This window comes from Syngnathus acus, chromosome 6 (assembly GCF_901709675.1).
Source record: "Syngnathus acus chromosome 6, fSynAcu1.2, whole genome shotgun sequence".
Classification (NCBI taxonomy): domain Eukaryota; kingdom Metazoa; phylum Chordata; class Actinopteri; order Syngnathiformes; family Syngnathidae; genus Syngnathus; species Syngnathus acus.
Window position 1 is genome coordinate 9,690,898 of NC_051092.1, and position 22,015 is coordinate 9,712,912.

The following is a 22,015-nucleotide window of genomic DNA, read 5'->3' on the forward strand; positions in this document are numbered from 1 at the left end:
TACGACAATTCCGTAGTCTGTGTCTAATGTACTGATTAGCATGTAATGTGCATGCTGCATTGACTATTTTGGTAGTAATGTGTTTATTTTCTACCAGGTGTCAGTAAAGGACAACACAGACACAACTGGAGATTCGTACCATAACTTGGACTCCCGAGATACTGTTGGCCCGAGAAAAAAGAAAACGCAAGAGTAGTGATGAAAAACTCATTACTTCAATACTAAGACTTGACACTGCTTCCTTGGACTGACTTTGATCTCTAACATGGAAATATGGAAGAAGTGATGCTTTTACAGAGATGAAAGCCAACATTTAACAGCTTACATTAAGTAAGAGGGAAAGGACATCAGGAAGTTTTGCATTTCAGTAGGGTGTATGGGGGGGTGACATTTTTTGCACAGACAAATTGGAGCAAAGCAGACTCAACAGGTAGGAAAAGAATTTAGTGAACCAAAAAAAGCATGTGTGAAAGTGCCGTGTAAAGCGCAGTGGGTGCACAGGGCAAGCACAGGATTATGATGCTCACTCAAAAAATTGAGTGGACAGGGGGATGAAAGATTTTAAAATGTATTGTAAGGCTGCATGCTCCCTTGTTCAATATGGGTGCCCAATTCTCATTTTTAGCGACAGGTGCGTGTTCAGAATTCGCCGTCCATGGACATCAGCCATGTGAAGATTATGCCCTTCTGTCCAAAACGGATGCCCCTTCTTATGGTATGATGCCGTCGACAAGTAGAAGGGGTTCAATCATTTTAAAGTTGACATGTCAACAGGTCTGTGGATGGCCACCAGGCCCCCAGCTACAATGCGGGGATTTCATATGAAGGATGCGACGTTGTGACAGACCTATGGACCAGGCCTCTCACCCAGCAGGCCTGCAGTTAGGGCTGGGGTGTTATGTTTGTCCTTTGTGATGTCATGCTGTCTTTGTTGTGTCGAAGACTTGGCAGACAGTCATGGAATAAAGACGGGTTCCTCACTTTTACCCCAACATCAAAGAGTTGCATACTTGATATGGTTATTTCAGTAAGGCTTATGCCACCAAATATTAAATGTCATGAATTTATTTATTCTTGTCCTTCGCAATAATTTGGTTCACTTGAAAAGTGGGTGGGTGGCTTCAAACAAAAGGTGCTCTGTCCCAAGTTGCTGAAAACATCTAGATCTAATCCAATGTATGCATGAAATAAAAGCTGGAATTCTGAACTTTTGTGCGGTATTCATCTTGTGATCCAAGACCCAGATATCTTCGGAAAATAAAATGATAAAGATAAAGGAACTGATCTTGCTATCTCAATACTTTTGGAGAGTACCATATTTTAATTAAAATGATATTGATAGGACACTTGACAAGAATGAATGCTATTCTGTAAACTCTTATTGCGAGTGTGCTCAAAATCAAAAGCTTAAATGTGTCACAGCACATGAGTCATAATGATTATTTTCCATTCCTCTAATTCCATGTTTATATTTGTATTGTATTATATTGTCATCCAGATTATTACTATTGTATGGATATTATTTTAAATATTTTAAAATTTGAGGGGGAAAAAAAGGGGGGGGGGGGGTGATGTGACGACGCATCCAGCGGAGGTAGGAGGATACTTGTGGAAATGAGTGGGGAGAGAAGGGAGGCGTCCTCTCGCAGCTCAGCCTGACAAGTAAAGAGTTAACGGGGCGGTGGGTTTGCCCGTTCTCCACTTTGAGTGACGCGATCATCTCTCTTCTTCCCCCAAGTTTGCATGTTGCCAGAGCAGGCAACCGAGCTGCTTGGACGCAAGCTGCCTAGTGTGTGTCCGAGGGCAGGCGTTTGTCTGTGCGTGCTTGCGCGTCTATGCTTGCGTGACATCCGCGAGCGCAACCGCACGCCGATATAACGTTACTGACGTGAGCGCGCCACCTCCAACCAAAAACCATGATGACTTTTTCCTCTCCGGCGGACGCCTCGATGTTGTGCCGAGGCGTGAAGCTTGCTCTTTGAGCGGAAGGTGGATCTTCCCGAATACGGCGATTGGCTTTGTCGCGTGCGGAGAAAAAGGAGGAGTTTGGCGGAAATCCCCACAAATACACGCAAATGCCACGGAGGAAACAAGAGGCGCCCAAGCGCGCGCCAGGTACGTATATCCTATGATGACGCGTGTGTCAAAATAGCTTTTATGCGCCTCACGTTGTGTTCATTTCACATAATAGTCAGCTAAAAATGACTTATTCCAGCGTCTTTAAATTCATAAATGATAGGTTGGACGTTGCTCGCCGCTTTTTCCTGCTGCCATAACTTCTTTACACAAGCTGAAAAACAAAGTCGGTTCCACGCCATCCTTTCTCTCGCTCTTGACAAGATAAACAATTTTGGAGCAGACAATGGGAGTTTCGTGGGCTGGAAGGAGCCGTAATCGACAGTTGCCATGTCCGATTTGACGGTTGATTGATTGGCTGTCACGCGGCTTTGATGTGATCCCTCCCGATTTGCATCAGAAAATCACTTCGCACCATGTGCTGCAGGCCCCTGACGTCACGTTTAAACCACTTTCAAAGGATCCGTGTACTTTTTTCGCTTCCCCTCTAGGACGCTCACTGATGGTTCAAGTGACTCATAAACTTCTTGATTTTCGCATTTTTTACTCACTAACCCAAAATGTACTTAGACAATAGTAACGGATATACAAGGCTTGTCAGCTGTATGTTGCAACAACAGGTGGCGCTATAGCCCCTGACAGTTATTTTATTTAATCAGAAGATTCACAATATTAATTTATTTGAATTTTATTTTAACTCCTTGATAAGGAATGTGTTGGAAACCCCTTATTTTAATTGTGTGTTTTTCATGGTTTTCAAGGATTTACATTATTTTTGAGCAGGACAGTCTGATAATGAGTAGCAATTCCACCTCACAGTTCTGAAGTTGGGAGTTTGAATTTGCATGTTCTCTGTGGACTTTTTCTGTCTCCCACATTCCAGAAAAATGCATACGTCCTTAGGTGTTAAGTTGTTTGTCCCGCCTCTTACCCAAAGTCAGCAGGTATAAGCGCCTGCTCTCTTACGACCCTAATGACGATAAGCGGTACAAAAGTGGATGAATGGCCATTATTTTCATATTGGGTATGGTTGGCCAACATCTGGGTACTGAGCATAATAATGCTAGCCATTAAAGTTGTGCTATAGGGTTGCTCTACATGAGCGTAGCACATCTTCCCATAGAGCTCATGTTGTTCTTTCACTAGTTGAGACTGAATTAATGGCACCTCTTCTGGTTTCAGCCAAGTAGGGTCGACCTGTTCAATCACCACATGTTTAATCAACAATCAATTCCACACTAGACTGATTTTGTAATCATCAATTCCACAAATTAATTTGGCCATCCTGACGAGGGAGACATTAAACCTGTCAAAAAGCAGTGCTTTGAAAAATCTTAAGCCTGAAGTGTGAAGTGTTTCTAAAAGGTATTAGCATGTATACAAAACACGTGTTTTATAAAAGTACCCAAGCGTGCTTGAACCTGGCTTGGAACACCACACACACACACACACACACACTAACAAACAAACAAACACACACATGCACGCACACACACACACACACACACACAGTGAAAACACCACACCCCCGTGCACACATGTTCACTTTGAACACACACTCACACAGTGGCCAGGGGAGGTGGGAGGAGCGGGTAAGGGGTTGTAAAAGGAGCTGTGTGCTATGTAATGGAGGGGAGGAATGGGTTTGCTCTGTCAGACCGGGCCGCCACAACGGCTTTGTTTCATGTTTGATTTAATTGTCTCCACCCTGACAGGCCCATTCATCAATGGTTTTAATGGTCAATCAGAGACAGGCTGAGTGAGTGCTCCCATTCTGTTTAGCCATAAGCTGGCCCGGGCTTTTATTTCATCAAAATGCCCCAGCCTAATGTACATGCTCACTGGCTCGGAGTGGCCGCGGGGAGCACATAAAGAATGACTGAAAGCTTTCTGATTTCAGATCAGTGAGAAGGATGTTTTGTTCCTCCTCCTCTCTCGCTCTCCTGCTGCCCGCTACACGGCTGTTTGTCTGTCGATGAAAGGGAATAAAAGGGCTGTAATACAGATCGTTTGGTGTTTGTAGAAAACAACTTTTTTTTTTCTGGCTGAAACCATGCTTCTTTGTGCATTCATTCATCCATCCATTTTCTTCATTTTTTTTCACACTCCCCTTGCACCCCTGTCAGTCAGCCTGTGCAGCTGCAAGTTATAAAGTTGTCAACTGTTCAGTGGCACACAAAGGGTGATGATGAATTGATTGCAGCACAGAGCGTGGTGATAGAGAGAGCAAAGAAAAGGATGACAGATGATGGGCCTTGATTAGGGACTTAGGGGGAGAGTCGGCCCACTGCAACCTTGAGACTTGCATGAAAAATCTACCTCCCCCGTACACACACACACACACACACACACAGGCGTACACCCTCTTTGCTCCCTCATTGTCTCTCAAGCACACACACAAGCACCCCCCCCCCCCCCCCTTGCCATCTCTCTGTGAGTGTCTCCACAGTAGAAAACTTGTTTTGCCTGCTTCATTAGCATCGGTCCAATTAGCCGTGAGGCTGATGGAGTCCTGACAGGCCTTGTGATTGGAGATGACAAGCTCGGGGTGCCCGGCCGAATGAGGTTTGCCACCACTTTGATGTAATCAACTTGATATTACGCAGAGCTGCTCGCCTTTGGTTGTGCTGTAACTCAATTTTGCGCTGCAGGTGACAAATGGGCCGCGTACCTGCATCAGGTCTGAGTGCTCTTAACAACCGGGGGCAGGCAGCTTTGTAACCTAACTGAGCAAAAGTGTATGTGGAAGTAAGACCCCGTATTGTTTGTTGCCGATGACGTCTGTGGCTCGAGAAAGCTGAAATAATTTGCCAATTTATCAACAGTCAACAATGGCTTTACAACATTTAAAACAGTTACTCCAATGAGATGGTTAACGTGCAGTATTTCTGCAGAATAGCGCTCAGTCTGCGTTATCCCAACTATATTGCACTAGGAAGCCACCGTTACTGAAAACGACCCTGGATTTTCTATTAACGCATGAGACTGTTTTTGAGACAGAAACAGGGGCAGGGGACATACTCCAGTTTGGAACGTCTCTACGGTAACAGTCTCGTGTTTCTGCAGGCTCAGATTCATAAGTGCCACACTGGCAGCCATCACTCATGAGCTTGTGCGTATGTGCAAATCAGTGGGCATCTACTTTCTGATTTCTTGGCTGGGCTCATGTTGTGTGTGGTAGGGATGGACGGGCAGTGAGGTATTGGTAACCGCAGCCCACTTGCTTGGATCGCCTTGTGTCTTCTTTCCATATGCCAAGTTAGCAACACAAATACTCCGAGCACACATTGCGCACACATGTTGTGTCCACGTTGTAAAAGCAAAATGAGTTAAGTGTTTGCATTTCTCTTTGGCCACCTGCTGTTTTATCTGTGAGAAGCGTGGCCTTAACAGGAGCAGCGGGGGTCAGCCGAGCGACGACGCACCACCTTTTATTCACAGGTGTAAGTAAATGTTTGGGCCTCGCAGGCCTCCTTGCTAATGAAAGTCTTTTGGCTGGATTCCGTTGAAGTGGAGTCACGTCTGTGATCTATGTGTCTGATAAGTGCATACCTAATGAGACTGTGAGCAGCAGTGGAAGGAGGAAGGCTGACGGAGTGTTTCCCACTGGTATTGACAGATGCCTTTTTTGTTTTTGCCATGGGCCTTGAATCCATAAATCCTGCCTGGGTAATGATAACACAGCCACCCTGCCAGGAACTGAATGCAAAAGATGAGAAAAGGCAAAGTGGGGGAGGACAAGGAGGAGCTGTTGGTGTAGGGCTTGATGAGAAAGAGAAGAAAAGTGGGGTTGTAAAGTGGCCCTCCTCTGCTTTTTAACACACACTTGACAGATGTCAAGCCATTGGGTCGGGCTCTGGGATAAGAAAGAAGCGGCGGGTCACAAATAGAAAACTGTTAGCCAACCGCTGGTCCAGCTTTCAGTGCTTTCAGACGAGGTTTTCAGCAGGGACTGCTGTCTGGGCACTGAGTAGCAGGCTTTGTAAAAATAGTCCCACCGCTCTTGTGATAGATGCAGCTGCACTGTAGCGACAATTGGGACGCACTGTAGCACTCTGAGCGAGCTCCACCAGCCCATCCACTCTCAGTCCTCACAGAGGCAGAGAGCCTGGCGGGATGTGTGCTCCTTTTGGGGAAACTGAGCCGCGCTGTTCTTTGGGGGGCCTGAAACCCAATCCAGCAGGAGAATAGCCCGGCCATGCCAGAGAGCCGATTTCCTTTTCAACAGAGTCATTTATCACTGACCCACCCTTCGCTTCTGACATAGTGACGTGTGTCATTTATCAAACTGGCTTTAGCAGACACACATGGGAGGGAGGGTGGGAGGTGGATGCGTGCGGTGTGGGAGGCTGAAAGAGACCGAAAAAGAACAGGAATAGGGAAAGAGATGAACAGTCAGGAGAGAAATGACGTGCAAGGTAGAGCTGAAAGTTTTTAAGAAAAAAATATATCTAACAAATATTGTGAATTTCATTCAATTTGTGATTTCCTTGAGATCAAGTTTTAGTGCACTATTTACAATGTGCAGTAATATCAATTAGAAACATGACAGAAAATGACATTTGTCCCTTAGAAAATGTTAAATTTAATGTAAATATTTTTTAGACCTATATTAATTAGAAACATGATAGAAAATGAAATGTGTCCCTTAGAAAATGTTAAATTGAATGTAAATATTTTTTAGACCTATTATTGTGGACAGCTCAAAATTCAGTACTGGGAAATAGTGCAAATATAAGGAAATAACATTTCTGATATTAATATTTTTTACATCGATCTCTTCGCCAGCCGTTCCGGTAGGTGTTTGCTAATAAAACCGCCGTCTTAAAAAAAAAAAAAAGGAAAAAAAAGGCAGCTTTGACAATCTCAAAATTGCGATTTTAGTTCCAAAACGATGTTGTTCAGTCTTAGTGCAAGAAACGGATACTTTCTCTGCTAACGTTTGACTGATCTTCCTGGGAACCTTTCCTGAAAGCTTCAAGAAGTTGCTCTAAGGAGGAAGAGACGATTGAGTTACCCTAAGTTTATGTTTTGACGAGTGACAGAATGTTCCTCAATGACTGAAGACATCTTTATGTAGAGGACAAACATTTTTTTTTGCATACACTCCCAATAAGTGTTTGGTTTGTTTTTGTGCACACATACTATATCCAAACTGAACTCTTTGAGAGAGGCTTTGTGTCTGCATGTGTGTGCGCCAGTGTCTTTGTGCGTGTGTGTGTGACCATATGGCGCCAGTGTTTAATGTGTGGTATGTGTGTGTGTGTGTGCGCTTGCTGTTCCCTGATGAGCAGGGCTGACAGGTATCACTCACTCAGCAGCCTGGCCTTTAAATGAACCCGGGCTGCTCTGCTCTCCCGTGGCCCTAACAGGCTCTCTGAAAGATGGATCCTTCTTTAAAAATCAGATTAATGATGGATACCAGGCTTATAGTGCCATTTATCACCAAGAATATTATTTAGGCCGGTCGTGTATGGCTGTAACTGGAGAGCCAGGGCGAGAAGAAGCAGGGTGGAAAGCCTTAGACAGACACTCACTGTGTGATGGATGGCTGAGCTCTCTCTCTCTGAGTGTTACTAGACACCAGTGCCGCAGCAGTAGACCATAATCAGATAGCCCAGGGATGTTTATACCGAAACTACACTTCCAGCATTGGAGAGTTGCTATATGAAAGGTGTAATCTCAGAAAACAGAAATCAGAACCTGAAGGGATTGTAAGGAACCGAGCGAGAGGTTGTGACCAGTGATATCTGGTCGCCCTTTTGTTTATCACGTCAAAGAGTCTATGTGTTTTAATTGATGTTTTCTGCATACACTGTTGTAGCACTACACTAAACTTTTACACAGACCAAGACCTTGACCTTTTTGACAAAAGACAAAAATACAGTTCAACAATTATCTGTCAAGCGTTGAGTAGATATGAAACAATTCCAGTGAATGACATTCAGGTAATAGCGTTAGGGTTAACTCCACAGAGCCCGAACCCAGGTCCATCTTCCGTATTGCCCCAAAGTCCGTGAACTAACCATTTGGCCAACTAGCGTGACTTGCAGGGAAATTTGGGAGACAGAATGGTCATGTCTAAAGTCAAAGGTTGTGGTTAGAGCGACCACTTTACTGTGGCTCTGTTGGGATTTAGCAAGATACCAAATCCGCACTTGATTAAAATGCTCCTCCATCATCAGCGTGTGAATGAGCTGTTAACTTTCCTTGCATGGCAACATATGCCACATTCATTAATCAATAATCAATTAAGCGACCGTGAAAAAAGTCCTTCGAGTACCTAGAGAGTACAAAGATTGAAGTCCTATAAGTGATGCTCTTTAAACGGTGTTCCATTACCACACAGGCACAAACTACTAACCTATAGGTTGACTGCTAAGAATGTTTTGTCGATGTAAAAATCCATGTTTGGCACAAAAACCTGCTTTTTTGTGTTTGTCTTTCACCTTCTATGCCTGGAGATTTATGGTGGCCATCCATCTTCAAGCTGTGTCCATCACCTCCTTGTTGCTAGGCAATAATGGCAGCAGCTGCGTGATGGGAAAGGGGTTATGTTGTCCCTGTCTTAAATTCCCCACCCCTCTAGACTCTGTTCTTACCCTGAGATTCATTTATAGCCCCACGATTTAGTCCATGCTAAAACAAAATCTAAGTTACTCCAGTCACTATTGTTAGTAGTACTGATTTTTGCATCTGTGACATTTTTAACATTTGAGAACCTATTACTCGCCTATTAGTCATAGATCGGGTACACTCACCTTGGAGTACAATGATTTGCAGGTTGAGTTGCTGTAAGATTGCACCTAGAGGGAGAGAAAATTCACTCCTCCATCAAATACCCTAAAGACATATGACTTGCATGTATCCACATCAATGCCAGTGAAAGGCCAACACTTAGACACAGGGCTGGGCGATATGGCAAACATTTATTTTCATTTGTTTCCAAATTGCCCCTTTTAAAGTATCTGCACTGAAAACTGAATAAACTAGGAAGTACTTCAACATTTTATCAACATACAAAGAAAATAAAGCAAAATAAATAAAATAAAATGAAAATATAAATATATATAAAATACTCACCGGTAAAACAAAGGTAGAAAAATGCTAAATAACATGGTAACTAGTTTGTATTCTATAATCTATCATGCTTTTGCAGGTATGCAGGACCCATAATACACAAATTATCCCTTTGGGGAAAATGGAAAAAAAATATAAATAATGTAAATATTATCTCAAGCATGCTAAAGTGTGTGCTGGAGGCTGCGGTATTTTCATGGTTTCCTTATAATCACTTGGGTGGTACTTTATACCAGAGTCATGGCTGACACCAGTTCCGTGTTCAGCTTCAGACCTGATCACTGTGGTGAACCTGAAATTTATCGCGATCAACGATTATATAATCGCCGAGGCCTATTTACACATGAAGTCATACAAACCACGGTACTTTCACACTGACATGATATAGCTGAGGCTGTCTTACAGAAACGTTCATGAGGGTAGACAGTTTGAAAACCTGCTCAGTAAGACGGTTATGAAAACATTCCATTGACAAGTTATTCAAAGTACAAGACACAAATCAGTCCTGCTATACCTCATTGGAACTGCGTGCTGAAAATATTCTTTGTTTAGTTTCAGGGTTTTTTTCCTCTCCCGTCTTGTTACAGACTGTCCGGCTCCATTAACACATCTTAAAGTCACAGTATGTTCCTTTTTACATAAGGCCTAAACAATTAGAATGAAGCAAACAAACAAATGGTATTGAGGTAGAAGCATTGAAAAAGGTATCAGGTATGTGGCACAGTGTGAAAAATCACATCGATATGGGTGTGATGTGGATGTGAAAATGGTCTCTTCATGTCGATAGATACGTTTCGTGACGTTTTAATTTTTAATTTGTTACATAATTACCTTGGATAGGTGTAGTATATTAATGAGTGGCGCGCCGTTAGGTTTTCTTCAAAGTCTTCTCTGTAGGCACCAACATTATTAGAAGCAAAAAGAATATTTGAACTTAGTATTTGAAATGGTAAGATTTTATTTCAGTCTTTTGTCTTCATTAGACAGGCGGCTTTCAGTCGGGTTTTTTTCTGTCCAATCAGATTTCAGCTTCGATGTGTTGCCATGGAAATATTATTTTCTGAAGCGTGCAAGCATCCACCTTTAAATTACTGATTCTTCTTTTAGCCAGTCAAATTGTCACTCCTCTATGCCTTTACTGATGCTGAGTGGCAAGTTTCTCCATACTGTCATTGGTTCAGCTATGTACGTGTAGCTTCTGCTTGTCGAGCTCTCCAGAGATGGGCACTTTACCAAATTTTGCCGGTCCGCCCTACATCCTTCTTCCCTGACCTGGGCACCTCTCTGCCATATCGCCGTTCTTTCCTGATTCTTAATATAATCATCACACCAGCTAGCCTTGTTTTTTTTAAAGGTGCTTCTTCTGTCACTCCTTCCCTTCGTCCGTCAATTGCCGTTTAAAAAAATAACTGCTTTTGTGCTGCTTTCCTCCCAGCTCTGGAATCATACCTGGGCCTTCCACATTGTTCGCGCAGAGTGATAACCAGTGTACTGAACGAGCTTAGAAAATGCCAAGCTCAATTGCCTAGTAGTGTTTAAAACCGCTGTCATTTACCAAAGCTAAAATTCACCAACAGCTGTGTGCTTCTCGATGTTCCTGTCATTGGCAGGATATGAGTGATACCAAGTATAAAGCAGCTGCGCTTTCGATGCCGTCCATTGTTGCTTAAATCAAGGAAGTGGTTCTTTTCCCAATCTTTAAACGAGTAATCCTCCACCTTTTCTCCGGTCACTGTGGTCAGAATGACACTCGTACAAGCAAGTGAGCGCCCACGATCAAACTCGCACAAGGCACGTCACGCCACAGTTAATTTTTGCTTCTCTGTTGAACGTAGCGTAACAAACCTACACAAGACAGTTTCTGGTGTGGTGGATTCTCTTACTCTCTCTCACACTCTCGCTCTCAGTCACACAGACACACATACACTGTATATAGCCCCCCCATGTGAGGTACATTGACAAGGTTTCAGCCCTAAGCTTTGCCTGAGGCCAGAATAATCTCTCTGTTTTTCCCATCTCCCGTATCACACATCCTGCACTACAATCAGCGGACACAATGTATTCACAATGCCATCAGGGGGTAGAGAACACACATGCACACGAATAACAAATGACAAAGGCTGCATGATCACTGTAAACATTATTGTTTGTGTTAGCATTTTGTCACAGCACAAGAGTGAATGACTAGAAAGTCAAACCCAATGTGGAGCATAAAAATGCATGACCTCAGTAAAGCTGAAGGTTTTTATTGACCAAGTTTGAATGTGTTTACTTGAACATAAATCACTTGGAAAAATTAGCCAGATATATTTATATATATATATGTAAAAGAATTATATTTGAATATTTTTCTCTCGTCAGTCTATATAATATTGAACTGCTGCTATTTTGATGGAGCCGTAATTACTCGAACCATTTTAAAAAGTTGTAAGCATCAGGGAATTGTGCCGTTTGATTATAACCAAGGTGACTTCCTGTGCTGTTGCATTTAGGAGCTATTTCCTGTGGTTATGAGCCACCCGATGTTGTTGGTTTAAGCCTTCAACCAACCTTGAACTTTAAGGTTTAACTTGAATATTGCACTTATGTTAAGAAATGTTTTTCATGTTGAGACAGAGTTGAACTTTCTGCGGTCAGAACCCTGGCTTCAAATCATCAAACATCATCTTGGCAACTCTCTGGAACTTCCTCTCCACATGAACTTGAAGTTCCAAATTTATTTATGCCGCATGTATCACTGCAGAAAAATCGTGCCTTAGATGAAATGTTCCTAAAACTATTAGAATACTGTAGTTGCTAATTATATTTTATCCCCCTGTGGTTTTCAGTTCCTTAAACTCGCTCGCATTTTTACTGTATGTAGGGACCACCCATGTAGATGACTTCCTCTCCCCACTGCCAGCTGCTATTTCTGCATTGTGCAGTTCACTGGGTGATTGCTGTGATTAAACTCAGATAGAAGACTAAACATTTGTTAATTGTAGTATTTCAAATGATCTGAAGGAATTAATTAAGGAATAGATTACATCAGCAAATGTACATGTTGCAAATGTTTCTGAACAAGAGGTGATGATTAAATATTGGTATTTTACATTGAGGCTTGTTTTTACCTTTTACATTTTAAGACATTGCTGTTTAAGCCAGACCTAGGAAGGGTTTTTAATGATGTATCCTGTTTACTACGTTGCTCTTGGGTGGGATCTGGCTCCCAGATGGTTTTCCCAGCTGTGAAGGCCCCGCCAGTAAAAAGCATGCAGATCATCTTGGGACTGATGTTAAAGAAGCACTGCGATTTTAACAACACGAGTGTAATGAGTTCTAAGGGAAGAAACTCCTTATTTGGGGGGTTCGTCTTATCACTCATTACTCTCAAGTATGTATTGTGCCTATTTCGCATTCTTCATTAGGATACTCAATATACAAAAAATGTGTTAATTGCTGCCTTATCAGCAATACCTTATGAACACCCTGACCCATGGGATCGAATCAGACGTTGAGCGCATCAGCACCTCCCCGCTGATTCACACCATCCCCGCAATGTCTGTTGTTCCTGATAGTCAGAGCAACACTGCAGTGTTCTATCAGATCATCTCTCCCTCCTGGTCAGCGGCCCTCATGTTTACGTAAAAGATACTCCGCAGGAATGCTTCCTGCATGCCAAAATGAAACTGTCTTTCCTCATTGCTTGCATTCATGTGCGTGTACAATTGTGTTTGGGCAGGAAGGGTGCTGTCCTAAAGGACTGACTAACGTATTTTGACAAACACGATGTGGATTTGAGGCCGTGTATCAGAAGGGGAATCTGTGCGCAACTCACGTTGAGATGCCACAAAGCAACAACGAGATAGGGCTCCATACCTTAGCAGGAGCATATTAAAAATTCTGCCTTTGTATATTAAGAGTCATGCAGACATTATTTTAACAATAATTCATTATTGTGATTATAGTTTGCTGCGGTGAAATGTGCAGATACCGAGGTGTTTCTATTTCTAATATTTTGTACCCTATGCACCCTTCACCCCTTCCAATGAAAAACATATTTCTTGAACATAAAAAGCTTTATATCCAAAACACGAAGGTATTTGGGGAAAGGTTTTTTTATGTTTATTTTTTAAAGTTACACCTAATTCATTGAGCGAAGACAATCGGAATTGCTACTATCTGCTGCACGAGTGTTCATCAGATATTTTGGGGACATGCAAGGCAATATTTTGTTGGACCGACAGAAATGGACACGGATTTTTCAAAATACATAAAATCATTGTGCTTGCGTAGTTGTTTTAATTAGTTTATGGATCTAATTTTTTTTAAGGAATCAGAAACAATAACACAATGTTATCTTAATTACTGTATGTCTCGTTGAATGTTGTTTTTGTTTGCATCTTTGCAGAAAATTCCAAGTAACAAACATTGGTTGTTGGAAATGCAAGTAAGGTATTCAGTGGGTTTTTTTCTCCCAGTTTTGGAGGCTTCATTTGAAAGCCTGTCACCGCCTTTTACTTAAAGTGGTCTTGGTACGTGAGAATCACCTCATAGTAGGTTAAGTAGCTCTAACTGCTGAGTTTGAGTTTGCATCTTTAGTTTTCTTGAAATCATAGTCTCTTCTTTTGTCTCATTTACTTTCTCAAGAAGGTCTTTCAAGATATTTTGGTTTTAATTATCTTTACTAGCTCGTGGCATTACCTTTTTTACTCTCATATCACGTGGCTGCGACAAACAGTTTGATGCATCTGATTTAAAAAAAATCTGACTCTGATGGCCAACTAAGGCCCAATAACTAATGTCCCACAGATCAGTATGAGTACCCTGCTCGGTGGTTGGGGCCCCCCGTGCTACACAATATTAGGAACACGCACGGCCATATGCTTACAGATCATGGAGAAAGTTTAATAATCTTTCTTGTTTTTTTATACTAAGGGGGCCTCTATACTCCCATCACCTTTTATTAGCTTGATAAATCACCTCTGTTGTCAGTCAAGCCAGGGAGAATAATTGGATGTGGTTGTCGCCCTACGTGATGGATTATCAGTCATTGGGGATTAAATTAACAGATAGCGCTCAGACATAATGGTTTTTGTTTTGCATTTTAAATTGCCTGGGAGCACAGCTACACTCTGTAGGTTTTTATAGCTCGTCCTTTTGGACCTCACTCCCCCACTCTGCAATTTAGACCTAATGACAAATGAACATTAATAGGGCTGCAGTCCTTTTAAAGTATTGAATATATTCCACAAACTTTGGGCATATAGAGAGTCTTGGGCACGCCTGTGAATATGGCACCATAACAATAAATAGGTTATAGCATTAGATGCATGAACCTGTCAGACAATGTGCAGAGATATATGTTGCGTATTTTTTTATTGAGGAAGAGACAAGTGACCTGACAACTTGGTCAAGTGGCATAGCAGTCTCTTCTGATACAAGCTGACATCTGTGACTAGTTAGCAGGGATACAAACACATTACAGTGACTACCTCGTCCTGACTGGATTTCCTCTTTCAAATGAGAATCTGACAGCAATTCCTTCGAGAGGAGAAGCGGATGAGAACCTAAAGTAAAAGGAAAGAGGGTGTGGGCAGTCACTTGCCTGGTAGCAATGTTCTCTTGCGTGTTTGCCCGAGCATGAGCAATTTAACTCGTTGCCCCTTTCTCCATCCTCCCAGGCCCCTCCCTCCCTTCCACTTCCACATTATCATAATTGTGTCCAGAACATGAGGGGCCAGGGAAGTGATCATGTCATTTTATTTACACCCTGCTTGGCCCTTTCTACAAACGACATGCCACCGACTGCCAAACGGATTGGGGCCCGACGACATCTTTTGATCAGGGCTGTCGGGGCCTATCAGCTTAGAATGGCAGGTAATGGATACCCAGTGACAAACCAAATCTCTGGGAGGACAGAGAGTGGGCCGCACCTGCCAGGTCTCCATTAGGCGGGCCAGCACTGTGTAGCTGCCTCCTGACTCAGCCCCCAGGGCCTAAATCAGACCAGCGCCAGCCGCATGGATGTCTGGAGATTGGCTGTTAGCGCTGGAAATGAGAGTTATTTCTGCTATGACATTTTTGTTTAGGGCGGACGTGCATGTATGTGTGTGTGTGTGGGGGGGTGGGGGCAGAGTTTAGACACGGTGCTGTGTTTTCAAATGCAAAATTTTAACTTGAGTGAACACAGTGATCACAACCAGCAGTCACCGCTTCTTTGTGATCTGTATCAGTTTTCTTTTCTTGGCTTGTTCGGCATTCCTATTTTTTTTCAAAGATTTTCAATCTTTAGGCTTAGCAGTTTAATTAGGTGCAGGAAAAATGCACAGGCACGTTGTTGAGTTAGTTGTGAATGCGCTTGCGTTTTGTGGAGATCAGTATCACAGTATGGAATACACTCAGACAGGTCTCTTGAATGCCGCACTTCATTTTGACTGTCTTACGTCCATCTTCTGTTTTAATCTCTTCAAGATGTCTTGCTCTAATTTATGACATGCAAGATATGGGATTGCAATAGCATGGCAGTTAAAACCTGTAAAGATTTGTAGCATGAAACCAACTGCACACATTACAGAGCTAATGAACTCCGCTTCCGCTCACTGTAGGATGCTTAGCTGACATGTCGAACTTGCGTCAACAAAATTCAAACATTCCTCTTTTGGAACTCTTCATCGTTTGCTATTACGAGCGTCTGTAAGGGTGTGTGATCAGAGAAAAGGGCAGATGAAGAGGCGTCAGACATATTAACTGACAGATGGAGGTTGATCCAACTCATTTATTACCCCAGAGGAGAATGCCACAGTAAGATTGGGCTTCATTAATTTCAGATTTAGTTTTCATTTCAAGCTGTTGCGCCCTGAGATAAATAAAATGGTGCATTATGTTTTTGCCAAGATATTTCTTTTTTTGTTTTCCTCCATTACTGGGAGTGAAAAGAGGGGAGGCATAAGTTCCATGTGGCTGGGGTAGTATATAAATACAGGCTCGCCTAGAGGAAAATAACACCTCAACGGTTGATGAGGTGAAATGGGATGACTGTAATTTCTCAGCTCAGCTTTAAAGGCTCCCACACAGATGGCTCATTTATCCCGGGGAGTCCTCGGGCACACATTGCAGAGAAACTTTTTTCAGTTATTCTAACACAGCGTGTTGACTCCTTGCAATTTTACTCATCTTGTTCTTTCTCTCTTTGTCTCCAATTGCCCTCCAGCCTATTCTCCGGAGGAGCTGACAAAGCACCCCGTAGAGGATGAGGAGGCGGAAGCAGGCGACCTGCCCTCTCCCCCTCAGGATGACCTTCCCATGAAGGATGAGGTTGTGGAGAAAAGCGCCGGGCCTGCCAAGGACCAAGTATGTGACCAGGAATCGGTAGGGGCTGCGGAGCTGTCAGGGCAAGAGATGGACAGCGAGTCACATGTGAGCGAGATCAGTGATTGTCTCTCAGACTTTGACAGTCCCTCCAGAAAAACTGAAGGAAACTTGGGCACAGCGCCTCTAAACGGTGGCACAAAGACACCACCCATTGGTATGGACACGTTGGAACATATGAAGGCTATCTACTCCAGCTTTCTAACAAGTCCTCTGTGGGCACCGCTGAACTTTAATACAAAACCCATACAGGTGCCACCATCTGCTTCGACAGAGAAGCCAACTCGCAGCAACAGCACCAGTAGCAGTAGTAGCTGTAGCAGCAGCAGCTATGACTGGCATCAGTCAGCGGTGGCAAAGACACTTCAACAAAATCCTCCCCAGAGTCATCATACTGCCCAGTCTGAGCCGAGCCTCTTTAGCACAGTCCAGCTCCACAGGCAAAATCCCAAGTTATTTGGTTCCATTTTTACCGGTGCCAGCAAGTTCCGCTGCAAGGGCTGCAGCGCAGCATACGACACGTTGGTCGAGCTTACAGTTCATATGAACGACACCGGCCACTACCGGGATGACAACCAGGATAAATCAGGAAGCGGTGCAAAGCGTTGGTCCAAGCCCCGCAAACGCTCTCTTTTGGAAATGGAGGGCAAAGAGGATGCTCAGAAGGTTTTGAAGTGCATGTACTGTGGCCACTCCTTTGAATCCCTGCAGGACCTTAGTGTCCACATGATCAAGACCAAACACTACCAGAAAGTGCCTCTGAAGGAGCCCATGGCTCCGGTGGCCACTAAAATGTTGTCTTCGAAAAAAAGGGGACTCCTGGGGCTGGAGCTCACTGCCTCACCACGTTCTAGAGAAGGAACCCCAAAAGCTAAGCACTCGCATTCAGACCCGAGTGAATCCTCCCAAAAACGTTCCTCCAGCCCCTACACCGCTTCTAGTAACCGATATGCTCACCAGAATGGTGGTAGCTATGCCTGCCAGTTTGAATCCAACAAATTCCAGATCCTCAAATGTATGGAGTGTGGGAGCTCACACAATACATTGCAAGAGCTGAGGACCCACATGATGGTGACTGGGCACTTTCTGAGGGTGACGAACTCTGTAGGAAAGAAAGCCAAAATGCTTCCTGAGGCCACCTCCCCTAACCCTGGTAGAATGACCACACCCACTGAGCCAAGAGTTCAGTCCGTCCCACTGGCACCCTCCACCTTCTCTCCTCCGCCTCTTCAAACCACTTCAACTCCCCCTGCCAGCTCTCCTCCTCTAAAAGAGATCAAAAGGGAGGAATTTGAGGAGGAGTGTACAAAGCAAGAGGACCTTGGCAATGAAAAACAAATTGTAATTTCAGTCAGGAAGGAAGAAGATCCGGAAAAGGAGGAAAAATATGATATCTCAAAGTATAACTACCTTACTGAAGAGGACCTGAAGGAGGGTCCTAAAGGAGGCTTGGATATTCTGAAATCACTGGAAAACACTGTGACATCAGCTATCAACAAGGCCCAGAGTGGCAATCCAAGCTGGGGGGGCTATCCTAGCATTCACGCTGCTTACCAGTTCCCCACTGCCCTCAAGCTACAACAGGGGAGCATTGAAAAGAACTCTCCAATGAAGTTCTTGTTCAACGGTGGGGATGGCATGTTGTCCTCCCTCACCAGCAACCAGCCTCTAATCAGCCCACCTCTTACCCAGTCTTCCCCCTTTCCCAGCAACAACTTCCAGGCGATGGAAGATTTAGTGAAAAAAGTGACTGAGAAAGTCGCAAAAGTAGAGCAAAGGGTAAAGCGGTTGTCTCCCAAAAGGGAAAACCATGTGTCCCCCTGCAAAAGAGAGGCTGGTGAATTGCATAAGGGTGGTGAGGCTGATTCACCCAGGGAATTGAGGGCAGTCACCCCAGCCAATAGTGACAGGGGAATCCATAGCGACCGAGCATCCCCGGCAACAGACGCTATGAGAGAGACAGCAGTCAAATCCCCGCATGCTTCCGATTTAACATGCAACACCGCCATCATCACTGGCCATACTCCTCCAGAGCAGCCCTTTGTCAATCCTCTAAGTGCTCTTCAGTCAGTAATGAGCATTCATTTGGGGAAAGCAGCCAAGCCCTCCTTGCCAAACCAAGATCCCCTGAGCCTGCTCTCCAGGTTCAGCCAGAGCATGGCCGAGAGGGCCGCTGTGGCTGCCCCTCCCCCACAGACTAAGAAGCCTGAACCTGTAGTTGACAATAGTTTTTGTCAGTCCATTGATGACCAGCCTATGGACCTCACAAAAGGGAAAGGTGAAAAAGGAGTATCTGTAGCGTCAGCTCCCTTAACTCCCTCATCCACTGCCTCCTCCACCTCTCCCTCTTCTCTTGTCACCCCTGCTCAGCTAACAGTGGTTTCTCCCTACACATCCAACAGCCCTTTGCATGAGAACGCCTTGTCTGATATATCAGACATGCTGAGGAACCTGACACAATCCCAGCCCGCCCCAAAACCAGCGTCTCGGTTACGGGTTACCGATAAAGTCGCCAGCCTGGTCTCCGCATGCGATGATGACGATGGAGCCCTGCACGGTCACAAACGCAAAGGTCGACACTCCAGCTGGAACCCCCAGCATCTCCTCCTTCTGCAGGCGCAGTTCGCCTCCACATTGAGACAGTCCTCTGAGGGGAAATACATCATCAATGATCTCAGCCCACAGGAGAGAATGCACATATCTCGTTTCACAGGTCTCTCAATGACAACCATTAGCCACTGGTTGGCTAATGTCAAGTACCAGCTGAGAAGAACCGGCAGAACCAAGTTCCTGAAGAACCTGGACTCCGGGCAGCCTGTTTTCTTCTGTAGTGACTGTGCCTCACAGATCCGAACCCCAACAGCATATGTTGGCCACCTGGAAGCTCACCTTGGCTTTAGAATCAGGGACTTGGCTAAGCTCACGCCAAAACAGACCGTCAGGGACTCCCACACGCTCGCTGAGAAGCTAGCACCCCTGGAGTCGTACACGTCGCCACAAGATGACTGCGGTAGTAATGGCTCCGTGTACCGCTGCCAGCTCTGTGTCCGTAAATTTGCCACTAAGCATGCCATCAAACTTCACCTCAGCAAGAGTCATGGCAAGTCTCCAGAGGACCACTTGCTGTATGTGTGCGAACTCGAGAAACACTAGTGCTCCCTCATCAGTCGAAAACTGGATGAAGTTTGATAGTATTTGTTGAAAACAACAAATACTAATTGTGGTCGAATGCACTACGTTGCCAAGAACTACTACCGGTAAAAAGTGTCAGCACAAAGAATTTATGTCTATTCGGTCTATAGAATTTTTCGTGTGTCTCTGTATTTAAAAAAAAAAGCAAAACTAAGATGTTTTCAGATCACATTTGAATGTCCAAAATATTCAACCAAATTTGTTGGCAATGGTGCCATTTGTCTCAATTTATGTGCACCTTTTGGTGTGTAAGACAAAAAACTATGCCAACAAATAACTTGAAATGCATCAGCTATATTTATTTTGTATTTCTGTGATTTTATTTTGGTTTGATTTTCCGGTAAACTGCATGTTCAGATTTTAAATTTGTACAGTCCTTGTTCTGTCCCGCTCGCTCTAAGTTTCGAAATGACACTTCAAATTGGTCTTCTTATAACAGCTTAAAACAACCAAATGCCCTGAAAAGCTCTTTAAAAAAATATTGCCAAACAGCCAAATGTTATTTTCAAATGTATTTCTATGTCTATCGTTGGAGTTTCTTGCTGATTGTAAAAGAGTCACTGTAGTTTATAATTGAGTGAGGGACAAAATCCAGGTCTGTTTATGTAAAAATGTACATTAAGTGTATATGCTTACAACTTGCTGTTTAAATTATGCATACTTGTTATATTTCTTAATTTAAAAGGACTATGACTATCCACTGGTGCAGAGCCCTGAAGAAGAATAAAAGGACAATGTTTTGCACACTAGTTTTATAAATGTTATTTGATAAAGAAAAAAAAACAACTATGTTAATGCCTTGTGCTTCTATTATTAAACTGAATTAATGCTGCGTAGAATGTGTTTTGTTTTATTTATTGTCTTTACTTGTTCCATTTGCATTCATAGTCATATTTTTAGCTGACCCATCCACTTCTATCCATCTATTTTCTGTACAGCTTGTCCTCATTAGCGTGAGCTGGAGCCTATAAGAGCTGACTTTAGGTGAGAGGTGGGGTTACATACAAATCAAATTTATTGCAATCTCTCGTCATCTAATTGCACATTTTCCAGTGCGTTCATCTTTAAAATTCCCGGTGATTCCTTTGTTGCCACGTCGGGCCTGGCTCTGGAGGTGCGAGTGGTGCCACTGCCTGCAAGGCGTCTGGCAGGTGTTGCGTGCCGCATGTAAACCACCAGATGTTTCTGAAACGAGCCACTGGAGGAGGAGCAGGAGGAGGAGGCAGGCGGGCTACAGCAGCAGGCGGAGTGGGCTGATTACCACAGGGGCTTGGATGCCATCAGGAGCCCCCGGCGCAGACAGCAGATCTGGCACACACCTGTACTCCAAGACTGTCCCTTGGAAAAAATAAAGGGGATGGTGTATATGCGCATTGAGACAAGCTGACAGTGGTGCAGAATGCACTGACAGGTGCTATTCCCTCAAAGCACACTTTTGGATCTCACAATATTACTGGCAGGTGTTGACGCCATCAGAATAGTCCAAATTCAGGCTCAGTGCCATATGCAAAGTTTGCCGAATGTTTTGCTTTGAGGTAGCTGGAGAAACACTGTCTTTCTTTTTCTTATCGTGACTGACTGACACGACAGACTTGAGCCTGGGAAGTTATCTGGTTCCTATGGTAACGGCCACTTGCCCAGCCTCTAACCCCGCTCGCTCACTCAGCAGAGGACAGCTCGAGTTCAGCACACCCATTTACTCTCTTAAATCTCATCATCTCGCTTCAGTTCCTCCCACCCGGGAACAGATTAATTAACACACACACACACTGTGTCCTGACCCCGTCTTCTCACACAAACTCATTACTGCCTCAGACTCGCTCCCGGCCCTCCGACGTTTAGGATACATTGGTCTAACATTGTGGGAGAACCCGACGATGACTCATGTCTGACAAGCAGAATAAAATCCTTAACAAAGAATGATAATTGAAAGATGGCACTCAGACCAGTCGCCATTGATAATGCAAATGAAAAAACCCGAGTTGCCTTATTGAATATCGTCCGTGTTATCTGCGACTAGCGAGTCGGCGCCGGCGTTCAATTATGTATGACATAATGGCCTTTTTTTGCAGCCTTGTATGTGTTGATGAAGGCTTTGGGGTAAGTGATGGGCACGAGGTGAGGATGGTTGTGGGCGTTAATGAGATAGTTGACACTTTGGGGGCTAATGAGGGGCTGGAGGGAGACGGCTAAATGACTGGACTTCTGCTTGGATGAGCATTATAGAGGCTGCAAGAGGACAGCCTTGTAACTGTGAATTTGACATTGTATGTTGCTTTGCATGGGAAAACACAGCCTCCTCACTGCTGTATCTTTC

General features: G+C 44.0%; 1 protein-coding gene across 1 annotated transcript; it reads left to right on the forward strand.

Moving 5' to 3' along the window:
* The first annotated feature begins 1,717 nt into the window (after nucleotides 1-1,717).
* On the forward strand, nucleotides 1,718-20,534 carry tshz3a (teashirt zinc finger homeobox 3a). The gene is made up of 2 exons (XM_037254800.1): nucleotides 1,718-2,115; nucleotides 16,349-20,534. The coding sequence occupies exons 1-2, from the start codon at nucleotides 2,076-2,078 to the stop codon at nucleotides 19,657-19,659; spliced, it is 3,351 nt and encodes a 1,116-aa protein (XP_037110695.1). The 5' UTR covers nucleotides 1,718-2,075; the 3' UTR covers nucleotides 19,660-20,534.
* Nucleotides 20,535-22,015: the final 1,481 nt, after the last annotated feature.